Source organism: Diceros bicornis, chromosome 13, assembly GCF_020826845.1.
Source record: "Diceros bicornis minor isolate mBicDic1 chromosome 13, mDicBic1.mat.cur, whole genome shotgun sequence".
Classification (NCBI taxonomy): Eukaryota; Metazoa; Chordata; class Mammalia; order Perissodactyla; family Rhinocerotidae; genus Diceros; species Diceros bicornis.
The window spans coordinates 46,316,143-46,328,399 of NC_080752.1; the positions used below are offsets into that span (position 1 = coordinate 46,316,143).

Here is a 12,257-nt window from a genome sequence, read left to right on the forward strand (position 1 = left end):
TTGGTCCATTTTGAGGTTTTTTTTGCATATGGTGTAAAATAAGGTTCCAACTTCATTTTTTTACATGTGGATATCCAGTTTTCCCAGCACCATTTATTGAAAAGACTGTCCTTTCCCCATTGGTTTTGGCATCCTTGTTAAAAATTGACCATATATGTCAGGGTTTATTTCTGGCTCTCTTTTCTATTCTGTTGGTCTATGTCTCTCTTTATGCCAATGCTACACTGTTTCGATTACTCTAACTTTGTATCAAGTTTTGAAATCAGGAAATGTGAGTCCTCCAACTTTGTTCTTTTTCAAGATTATTTTGCCTATTTGGGGTCCCTTGAAACTCTGTATGAATTTTAGGATGGATTTTTCTTTTTTTTCCTTTTTTTTTTTTTTCGGTGAGGAAGATCAGCCCTGAGCTAACATCCATGCTAATCCTCCTCTTTTTGCTGAGGAAGACTGGCTCTGAGCTAACATCCATTGCCAATCCTCCTTTTTTTCCCCAAAGCCCCAGTAGTTGTATGTCATAGTTGCACATCCTTCTAGTTGCTGTATGTGGGATGCGGCCTCAGCATGGCCGGAGAAGCGGTGCGTCGGTGCGCACCCGGGATCCGAACCCGGGCTGCCAGTAGCAGAGCGTGCGCACTTAACGGCTAAGCCACGGGGCTGGCCCAGGATGGATTTTTCTATTTCTGCAAAAAGTGTCATTGGGATTTATTTGTGTTGTCTTTAATTTCTTTCAGCAGTGTTTTGTAGTTTTCAGTGTACAAGTCTTTTTGCTTTATTGGTTAAATTTATTCCTAAGCGTTTTATTCTTTTTGATGCTATTGTCAATGGAATTGTTTTCTTACTTTTCTTTTTGGATTGCTCATTCTTAGTGTATAGAAATGCAGCTGATTTTTGTGTGTTGATTTTGTATCCTGCAACTTCGCTGAATTTATTTGCTAGTTTTAACTAGCTTTTTGTGTGGAATCTTTAGGATTTTCTACATGAAAGATCATGTCTGCAAACAGGTAATTTTACTTCTTTAGTAGAGCTAGATTCTTAACTGTGATTCTATTTATATGTTCCATGAATTTCTCTTTCTCTTTTAACCCTTTAGGGGGTAAACTGGATGTGTCAGATTTCTAAAGCGGTCTATGGATATCTCACTTCTTCGGGTCTTTGGCTAAGTTGTTTTTGTATTGCTTAATACATCTGGTGCAATTAGTTATTGCTTTATTTCTAAAGCTGCTTTGAGATGTGTATTTCAGTTCACCAAAACAATTACTAAGGATCTGCAAGGTATGAGGCTCTTTAGACCTGCTTAGTCAACCCATTATCCTACCCTCCATCTCTCTTCACTTAGTAGAGGAATGGTCTGATAAACAATGGCAGTAATAATCATCATGCCCTATTATTTTTTAAAGTACCTTTGTGTATACAAACTTCTAACTCATGAGTCTTCTTTGATTAAAAAGTGCTCTAGGGAGTTGAAACCGTTAAAACTTCCCCCTTGATGCCCATTGTTTCTACCAAGATAGCATCTAGCATCATTGTCTTTTCACCTCATTGTTAATCTCTTCATTATCTTTTTTTTTTTTAATAGTTTTATTTATTTATTTTTTCCCCCCAAAGCCCCAGTAGATACTTGTGTGCCATAGTTGCACATCCTTCTAGTTGCTGTATGTGGGACACGGCCTCAGCATGGCGGGAGAAGCAGTGCGTCGGTGCGCACCCGGGATCCAAACATGGGCCGCCAGCAGCGGAGCGCATGCACTTAACCGCTAAGCCACGGGGCCGGCCCGCTCTTCATTATCTTTTATGCCTTATATTTGCTTAGTACTTACAGTTTATAAAATATCTTCATATTTTTTATTTTGTTTTGTCCTTATACAATCCTATGAAGTAGCCAGAGTAGGTATTATTATTCCACCATTTTACACATTAAGAAAATAGAGGTTAAGAGAAATTATCTCACTTGAAGTCATGCAACTATAAGAGACAGTACTGAAATAACCCAGGTCTTCAATATTTTTTTTTGTATACCACACTTCAACCATTAATTCATTTAGCTCTTCAATTATTTATTTACTCAACAAATACATATTGAGTGCCTCATACATGTCTATTATGCATTGTATTAGGTGCTTGACTTAATAGGCCTCATAAGGTCACTTTTTTGCCAGTTTTTGGTCTGTCACCAGCTACCCTTAACAACCATCTGATGTTATCTACTGATCTATTTCTGTTCACAACCGTAAGTCAAGATTTAAGGCCTCCTGTCTGTTTCCTTTCACCCTCTACATCTTTGATTCCAACAGTAAAAACTTCTACCTGAGATGGATGTTTTGGAGTGCATGAAAGTGGCAGATTCTAACACGTGTTCCAGCACTAGTTGGCCCTGGAAGCCAAATGTGGAACCGAGTAGGTTCATCTGGAGGGAGATGCTATCAGCAGTCCATGTTGCCGAATAGGTCAGTTGGTAACAGGAGTGCCTAGTGTGTGGAAGACATATGTGGTAGGCAAGTCACATGAAATAAAGGTTATACATAGCACCTACACTCAAGCAGCTAATAGCATGAGGAGAAAGATAAAACACTCAAAGTATATCTGGTGGCAAAGGACAGACACTCACTCCAAGGGGGATATTGGCTCTCATAGAAATCCAATGACAGGAAATGAAGTATAAGTATATAAGATCATGTCTGCAAACAGGTTCTTGGTTGGGCCACCCAGAACTGGAACCGGAAAGTCAGAAACAGGCTATTGGGTCCTCATCTCTGCTTCTTCACAAGACTGCTTCATTGTCCCGCTTCTTTCTGCAGTCTGCTGGAAGAGGATGTCTCATGTAAAGCCTCTAAGGCGAGAGAGGGTGCTGGTCATGTTGGGGAGCTGGGAAATGGCCCAGGGTAGAGAAAGAATGTCACCTGTTGCATATAATTCCTGGCACATAATAGGCATGCGCTAGCTACCTTGCATAGATCGACTCCATAATCTCTGCTCTCTGTAGCTCCTCAGGTTCTTTCACTTGGTGAGATTTCCCCTCAGTTTGGAGAGTAGTAGGGACTGACTCCTGCTGCTGCTGGTAGGTAATAATGAAGGGAGGAGGGGCAGCGGTAAGAGATCTTCCTAGCCTTGAGCCCGTCACCTCTTTTTCAAACATACATGTATTGAATGCATGCCCTTGTCCAAAAATCTAATATGCATTGGTTTAGTTCTATATACCTATTCGGTACCATGACAATTTTTGTCCCTGTGTCTGAAAATTGAAAGTTATATTTGTTGGGCATGATTATGGAAATGGGATATGAAATGGTTGGTAAACTAGGAATATAGATTTTTTATAGTGAAGCTGGGTAATCGTCCCGTGAACCTGTGGTCTGTGCTTTGCTGACTTCTTTCACCTATCGTATGCCATTATGGGTCTTTCTGAATCAGTGCTGTATTATGAGGAAGCATTTGCCTTGGGAATCAGGCTGACCGCTGGTTATAGTGAAGTTTAGCTATATTTGATCCAGAATATAACTTTTTTCTTTTGATATGGCTACTGTAATTATTCTCTGCTATACTGTATATAGAACAGAAATAGGAGTGTCATTCCTTGGCTACACTGCTGGCTCTGTCCTATTGTCCTGAGAACTTCTTCTGGTACCTATCTGAGAGAGAGGTTGCTAGTCCTGGGCCCATTCTGATAAAGCACAGAGAGTTGTCCAGTGTAGTCTGCTCAGAAGCCTTCATGGATTCCCCTTTTTCTGTGGAATAAAGTCTGAGTTTCTTTAAAACTTCACAATCTGTCCAACTTCCCAGCATCACCTCTCACCAGTCCCTTCCCACACACACTGTACTCCAATCTCATTCATTGATAGAGCTTCTACTATGTGCCAAGCTCTGTTGTAGTCACTGCAGGTACAATGGTGAACAAAACAGGTAAAATCCCTATCTTCATGGTACTTACATTCAAATGGGGGTCACAGACAATGAACAGGTAAACAAATACAAAATAATACTAATATGTCAAGTAGTGATAAGTGCTATGGAGAAAAATTAATTTGGTTATAAGAGCTAGGGAAGAGTGGAATGGCAGTAGGGGGGATAGTTGACTTGCCATTTTAGATAGGGTGGTAATCGCAGGCCTTTCTCATAAAGCATTGTCCGAGTGGATATTTGAAGAAAGTGAGGAAGCTAGCTACTCAGATAAGTGGAGAGAGAGCATTTCAGCAAGTGCAATAGCCAGATGGTGGGAATGAGCTTGGCATGTTTAAGGAACAGTAAGGAGGCTGTTGTGACTGGAGTGAAGTGAATAAGAGAGAAAGAGGAAACCAGATCATGGAAGGCCGCACGGGAGACTATGAAGACTTCAGCTTTCATTTAGAGTGAAATGGATGTCATTAGAGGTTTTGTACTAGAGGGAAGACATGATCCGACTTACCTTTTTAAGAGAATTTTTCTGAGTTCTGTGTGGAAACTAGGTGGTCAGAAGGCAAGGGTGGAAGCAGCAAGCTAGTTAATAGACAATATTAATAATCCAAGTGAGAGGTGATGGTGGCTTGGACTAGAATGATAGCAGTGGAGGTGGTGAGAAGGAAGTTGAAGTGTGGATTTATTTTGAAGGTAGAGCTGACAGAATTTGTTGAGGTAGGAAAGATAACAGTGAAGATGACGGCAAGGTGTTTGGACTAACTGGAAGATTTGAGTTAGGAGAAGGAATGCGGAAGTAAGTGTGAGTGGGGAGCAACCAGGGGTTTAGTTTGAGTTGCTGTCTATGAAGATGCGAAAGTAAGCTGCAGGGGAAAAGGTTTGGGAGGGGGCGGGGCATAGGAGTTGAGATGCCTATCAGATATCCACCTGGCCATGTAGAGTAGGCACTTGGATGTATGTATAGTTTGGAGTTCAAAGGACAGGCCTGGATAAGAGATATAAATTTGGGTGTCATCTACTGTAGATAGTATTTAAGTTCATACATGAGATCACCTGGAGAGTAAATATAGGGAAGAGAAGGGATTTGAGGACTTGGAAGTTAAGTGAGGAATGTGTTCTAAGGAAGGTGGAATATGTCAAATTTGACTAATTGATCAAGGAAATGAGGCCCAAGAATTGACCAGGGACTTGGCCATGTGGAGGTCATTGGTAACTTTGACAAGAGCTGTTTCAGTAGAGTGGTGGGGTGACAACCTGGTTAAAATTGTTCAGGAGGGTTTTTTTAAAAATGAGAACTATTATAGCATATTTGTTTATTGTTGGGAATGAACCAGTAAAGAGGGAAAAATTGATGAAGGAGAGAGGGGACAACTCCTGGACCGATGTCTTTGAGTAGAAGAGGGGGTGGGATCCAGTGCACAGTAAATAAGCCACACAGGTTAGTTTGTCACTCCAGAAGGTCTTTCAAGCCGTTGCCTCATCCTGTCTTCCAGCTGGCTGGAAGGCCCTCACTTCTTTTTTTGTGTGTGTGAGGAAGACGATTTGCCCTGAGCTAACATCTGTGCCTGTCTTCTTCTATTTTGTATGTGGGTCGCTGCCACAGCATGGCTTGATGAGTGGTGTAGATCTGTATCCAGGATCTGAACCCGTGAAACTGGGCCACTGAAGCTGAGCACACCGAACTTAACCATTACACCACTGGGCCGGCCTCTCACTTCCCTTCTTCATCAGCACTGCCACCACCACTCCACCTGCCAAAACCATGTTCATTCTTCAGAAGTACAACACATGACATATCCTTCGTGGAGCCGTCCTCAGATTCCTCAGACATAATCGATTTCTTTCCCTTGTGTGTCCATGGCATGTTTTTTGTGCTTTTCTTACATCACTTCCATGGACTGCCTAGTATCTTAATTAGTCTTTCTCCTTGATTAGATAATTTGTTCTTTGAAGGCTCGTGATCCCTGATTTCTTACCTCACTCAGCCATTACAAGAAACAAATTAATAGATATTCCTGGCTCATAAAAGGTACTCAGTACATATTTGTTGAATGAATGTACTGTATGGTTATAAGGAGGTACTCTTTCCCTTGTTTGATGAGGTTGGCTGAGGTTTGGAGGATTGGTGCCAGGCTCTACTACTGAATGTGTTTACTTTGCATCTCCTACTCCTGCTTTGCACTAGTAGGTACTCTCTGTTTGTCTGAATTCTATTAAAAATCTGTGTGTTCTCCTTATTTCCTAAGCAACACTGTGTGAAACTAGGGCTCTCTGAAGTGCTTTGTAGGTAGTAAGGTTCAGTAAATATTTGTGAGTTGATTAATATACCTTTTTCTTCTGGTCTTACCCTTTCCAAGCTATGATGAACTAGTGCCTTATAGGTAAATTCTAGCCAGGAATCACCTGCTGTCCTACTTCCCAAAAGTTCACCTCAGAGATCAGTTTGAGAATCACATCATCTTTTGAGAATCAATCATTTCTCAGGAATAAAAGAATGATCATTTCTCAAGAATAATTCTTAAGAATAAATACAAAAAATAAATGCTTGCTTGATTGGTTTCTGGCCAAATCAATGTGTTTTAGTAGGGAGGTGCTAAGTTAGGTGCTGCCTTTAATATAGACGGGGCCAAAAAGAACGTCCATTCTGGGACCCAGCCTGAGTCAAATCCTGGTTCTACCACTTGGGCAAGTCACTTTATTTCAGTCAGCTGCTCTGAAGTTATAATTTTCTTTCCTGAAAATATAGGGATAATTATGCCCATTTAATAGAGTTGTGAAGGTTAGATGATGTATGTAAAGTGCGCAGCCCAGCATTTAGAAAATTAAGGACTCAGTAACTATTAGCTGCTGTTATTCCTCCTCCTCAGGTTTTGTTTTTGTTTTTCTCTCATGCTGGCTGGGCTGCTGCTATCCTGTTTCAGAACTATAGGGAAGATTGGTGGGCTAGCTGCTGCAGCACAGGATATGTGCTTTTCCTAGAGAGCAGTTTTGAGTAACGACTTTTTTTCCTTGCCCCTCCTGGCCTGTGTGTCGTGGCTCACACTCCTGGGTCATTTTTCCACCTTTTATTTTCTGCTCCACTTCTCCCTTGAATGCAGTTGAGGGACCAGAAGCTGGTTTCACTTCTGGCTTTCCATCTTCTTCCCTCACCCCAACTCCCAACTTCACCCCAACTCCCAACTTTCCCCTTGAACTACAAGTTCTTCTTTTTTTTTTTTTTTTGTGAGGGAGATCAGCCCTGAGCTAACATCCATGCTAATCCTCTTCTTTTTGCTGAGGAAGACCGCCTCTGAGCTAACATCCATTGCCAATCCTCCTCCTTTTTTTTCTTCCCCAAAGCCCCAGTAGATAGTTGTATGTTATAGTTGCACATCCTTCTAGTTTCTGTATGTAGGACGTGGCCTCAGCGTGGCCGGAGAAGCGGTGCGTCGGTGCGCGCCCAGGATCCGAACCCGGGCCGCCAGTAGCGGAGCGCACGCACTCCACCAGGCCGGCCCAGAACTACAACTTCTGAAATGATTGTTCTTTGTTCTCTAGCTCAAGGTTAGCTACACAGTGAAAATGACGCCATCTGCTGGAGGACTAGATTTTCTTTGTTCGGGTTACAAAAGCTTTTGCATCAGGATTGAGGTCTAGAAGGCCTTCTGCCAAAATCCTCCTTGCTAGCTAGAGTGTCCGTTCCAGCATGCCAGGGTTCTCTAGTGATTTGTTTTTCTCTTTTCTCCTCCTAAGCCTGTATCTTTGAGAGAGAGCAAAGTGGAAATAATGCCAAAGTCTGAGTTAGACAAGTTCTTGTCACTTTAGTATGGGTCAGCTCGCTTTACTTCTCTGAGTTGCAGTTTTCTCATCTGTAAAATGGGAATAATAATTCCTGAATTTTGACCGTACCAGATGATTATTATAAGATAAGGGACACAGAAATCTTGATAAACTAAAGTGCTGTTTGGATGTAAGGAGGTATTATTACTCTCCTTCCTCATTTACTTATCCAGGCTGGTCCAGGCTTCAGGGGAATTGGTGCCAGGCTCTGCATTTGCTTATTTGCTTTCCTAGGACCCTGCCCTACCTAAGGGGCAGAACCTGGTAAGGCTCCCAATCCCTTATAGCCTGTGATGGGCTCCCATGATCTTGCCACCCAGGAAGGTGCAGCACCATAAGGCAAACCGTTGTTTTGCCAACTCTCAACTCCTCCCAGCCATGGTTCCTACAGCATGGTAATGTGGGCCTGGGATGCTTCCCCTCGCTACTCCATTGGAGACTCCAGGGAAGAATTTTAGTTTAATCTCCTCTCAAAACTTTGAGTCATTTGCGCTAGATACTCGGCCAGAACATTCTGGGAGTTCTCTGAAATGAGAGAATAATAACAATACTTCTAGCTACCACTGAGTGCTTACCATGTGTTAAGCATTGTAGTTAGTACTTATCTTGTTTAATCCTCATAGCATCCTTTGAAGTAGGTATTTATTATTTGCAATTTACTGAAAAGAAAACTGAGGTTCAAAAAAGTGAAAGTCTTGGGGCCCGGTGGTGTAGTGGTTAAGTTCAGTGTCCTCCACTTCAGCAGCCCAGGTTTGAGGGTTCAGATCCCCGGCATGGACCTACACCACTCATCAAGCCATGCTGTGGTGGTGACTCACATACAAAATAGAGGAAGGTGGGCACAGATGTTAGCTCAGGGCCACTCTTCCTCAAGCAAAAAGAAGAAGATTGACAACAGGTGTTAGCTCAGGGCCAATCTTCCTCACCAAAGAAAAAAAAATTAAGTCTCTGGTTCCAAGTTACATAGTTAGTAAGTGGCAGAGTTGGAATTTTAACTTAATTGTATCTTATTCCAAAATTGTTTTGACCACCATACATGAGGCCTCCCATCACTATACCGGAAGAGGGTCTGTGCTACAGAAGAAAACAGATTTCCAGTCGTATAACCTACATGCAGATCCCAACCCTGCCTTTGTGATCTGGGGCAAGGGGCTTTCAACTTCCCCAACCACAGATACTATCTCATTAAATCTTCACCACAGCCATATGACATAGGTGCTATTCTCGGTTTTACATCTGAGGAGACTAAGGCCTCAGTGAGGTGAAATGACATGCTCATGGTTAGAACTCACGTCTGGGCACCTGGTTCAGTGTTCCGTCCACCATTTCTCAACAGCCAGCTCCTAAGACCTGGTGTATCACTCAGGCAAACGTACAGCTCTCAGGATGCTGGTTGGAAGCCTATAAGGGGAGCAGGAGCCTCCCCCTCTTCTGCGCTGTCTCTTTCTCCTCCCGTTCTCTCTCTTTCTTCTTAGAAACCTTACTGAGGCAAGATAAACATTTGCAGTTCAAGGAACAGATTTGTCAAAGCTTAAAAAACAGCACCCCACAGAAGCCTCGGAATCTGCCTCCCATCCTTTGTATGAGTTTGTGCTGTTACTTGGACAGCATGGTATGGAGGGTATAGTGTTGAGAAAGTTCTTTCTGACCTTTTTTCTTTATGAGTATAATCTTGTAAGGTGGTTGTGAAGGTTAGAGATGATAAATATTCAAGGAGAGCAGGTAGAGCCTTATTAATTGATGGCAGTTATTTTCCCTGGCAGCGTGGTCTAATAGGAACCAGAATGGGAGTCAGGAGTCCTAAATCTATTCCTCTCTTATCCTGTGACCTTGGGCATGAGAGGCACTGTCTCTAGATAGACTAGATGATCTCTGAGGACTCCTTTCAGTGTTAATATCCTGTGCTTTTTAAAAATGAAAGTAATAAATGCTTGTTTTTGATTTTTTTCAAAAAAATCAAACTGGACAGAATTTTATGAAGTAAAAAGTGAAAGACCTCTATCCTTGCCCCTATTCAGTTAATTCCCAAGGTAACACTTGTTGCCAGTTTCTGTCCTTTCCATTGTTTTCTGTATAGTTTAAATATATACAGGTATGTGTAAGTATAGCCAGCCCTGGTGGTCTAGTGGTTAAGATTCAGAGCTCTCACTGCCATGGCCCGGGTTCATTTCCCTTTCAGAGGACCAGACCACCTGTTTGTCGGTTGCTGTACGTGGCACCTTGTGTTGCTGTGATGCTGAAAGCTATGCCACCCGTATTTCAAATACCAGCAGGGTCACCCATGGTGGACAGGTTTCAGCGGAGCTTCCAGACTGAGACAGTCTAGGAAGAAGGACCTGGGCACCCACTTTCGAAAAAATTGGCCATGAAAACCCTATGAATAGCAGCGGAGCATTGTCTGCTATAGCGCCGGAACGTGAGAGGATGGCACAAAAAGACCAGGCAGGGTTCTGCTCTGCTGTACAGTGTTGCTAGGAGTCAGAATCGACTCCACGGCACTAAGAACAACGTGGGAATATATATATGTGTATACACAAGCACACATATATGTGTTAAACACAATGGAATCTAGAATACACACTGTATTATGACTTATCTTTCCACCTAACTTGTTTTGGGCATTACTTGAAAATTTAATTTATTGTTTTGAATTAATGTTTTATAATTTATTAAGTGGTCTCCTATTGATTACATGCCATGGTTTTTTTTTTTTTTTTTGAGGAAGATTGGCCCTGAGCTAACACCTGTTGCCAATCTTCCTTTTTGCTTGAGGAAGATCACCGCTGAGCTAACATCCGTGCCAGTCTTCCTCTATTTTGTATGTGGGATGCCACCACAGCATGGCTTGATGAGTGTTATGTAGGTCCATGCCCAGGATGTGAACCGGCTAACCCCAGGCCGCTGAAGCAGAGTGCGCTAACTTAACCTCTATGCCACCAGGCTGGCCCCTAGATGCCATGATTTTTTAAAGCAAATATACACATAACATTGGTTTTTAAATTTTCTTTTCAGGAGAAGAAGAAAAAGAAACATAGAGACAAGAAGTCATCTGACTCTGACAGCTCAGACTCTGAGAGTGATACAGGCAAGAGGGCAAGGCACACATCAAAAGACAGCAAGGCAGCAAAGAAGAAGAAGAAGAAGAAGAAGCACAAGAATAAGCACAAGGAGTGAGAGTGGAGAGAGTCGAGGGGGTGGCTGAGAGAAGAAGGAACCAGGAGCCTTGTGCCCGAGGCCCCGGCTCCTGGAAAGACTCGTTAGTGAGAGTATGGCCTCCCACCCGACTGACTTCTCTCCCGTGGGAGATGGCTTCCCCTCATGCAGCAGGCAGGTTTGGGAGTTAGATGTCAAAAGCATCTGCCTGAATGAGTTGTCATTTCCTTGTCATTCCTGGTCCCTTTGCAAGTGACCCCTGCAGCTCACCGATTCATTTACCCCACTTCCTTCATTCAGCAGCAGGTCCTATTACCCTCTCCAGCTGCCACTGCCAGCGCCAGATTCCTGTACAGGAGTCCAGGCTAGAGCCACAGGTACTGCTTTGGAGGTGAGTCTGGCTGTAATTGGAGAACAGAGTTATTGGCCCTTCCCTGTTGGTCTGCCCTGGGCTGACTGGTGGGTGATCTTGCTGCATCCAACATGGGGGCAGAGGGAGACTGACAGTATGAGGGAGAACATGGTAGGAGTGGTGCTCACTTTTTCCATACCCCCTAACATGATTCTACTATGCCAGAGGTGACAGCCAGAAAACTATTGTTTGCAGTGACTGAGCTTGTGTGTGTGACATTCTGCCAGACCACTGAACCAGACAGCTCAAGCCAAGATCATTGCTTTACTTTGTATTTACTGCTGTGTGAGTCAATTGGTTCCACTTCAGGTCTCTGCTTAAATTCCTGGCACTAAATGGAAGTGTGTTTGGATTTAAACTTACTGAAAGCTCTTATTGATATTATCCTTCTTCCCAGGTCACTTACAGACTTAAAAGTCAGAGTCTGCATTAGATGACAGAAAAACATTTAATATGTTACCTTAGACCTTGGATAGAGGCCCAGCTAAGGTACAGAGCCAGAGGCACTAGCAGGTCACAGTCTTCTTAGGAGATCACTTATAAGCCCTCCCTTCTGTAATGATCAGATGATCTCTCCCCCACAGCTGATTAGAGAGCCAGTAAGAATTTGTAACCATGAGCAATGGCCTGGGGCATAGGTGGGAGCTCAGCCGTCATCTTGGCCAGTGGGCATTTTTTCCCACCACCATGGTACAAGCCTGGATCCTGTGTCCTGAGCCTGCATTCTGGAGAGAGACCACAGCATTCCAGCAGCAGACCAGACCATTCCAGCACAGACCATTCCAGCATTCCAGAGAAGAACAACTGTCTAGACCCACAGGCATTCAGCGCAGGATGGGCCTGAGGTGACAGTTCAGTAGCCAAGCCTGGGGAAGCCCCACCACTGGTTGATTACTCCAGGTTTGACTAGCTCATTTGGCCATGGGGAGGGGGCAGTGTAAAGGCAAGGGGTAGGTCCAGCTGTTTTATTATTGTGCGTGTAAGT

At 43.2% G+C, this 12,257-nt stretch overlaps 1 protein-coding gene across 2 annotated transcripts in view; it reads left to right on the forward strand.

Moving 5' to 3' along the window:
* The window catches only part of ZCCHC17 (zinc finger CCHC-type containing 17), a 57,660-nt gene extending 46,026 nt beyond the window's left edge, over positions 1-11,634 (forward strand). For both annotated transcript variants that reach the window (XM_058553494.1, XM_058553495.1), the window contains exon 8: positions 10,720-11,634. In XM_058553494.1, coding sequence (XP_058409477.1) covers positions 10,720-10,881 — 162 coding nt within the window. In that variant the 3' untranslated portion in view covers positions 10,882-11,634. The remainder of the gene's footprint in view (positions 1-10,719) is intronic.
* The last annotated feature ends 623 nt before the right edge of the window (positions 11,635-12,257 follow it).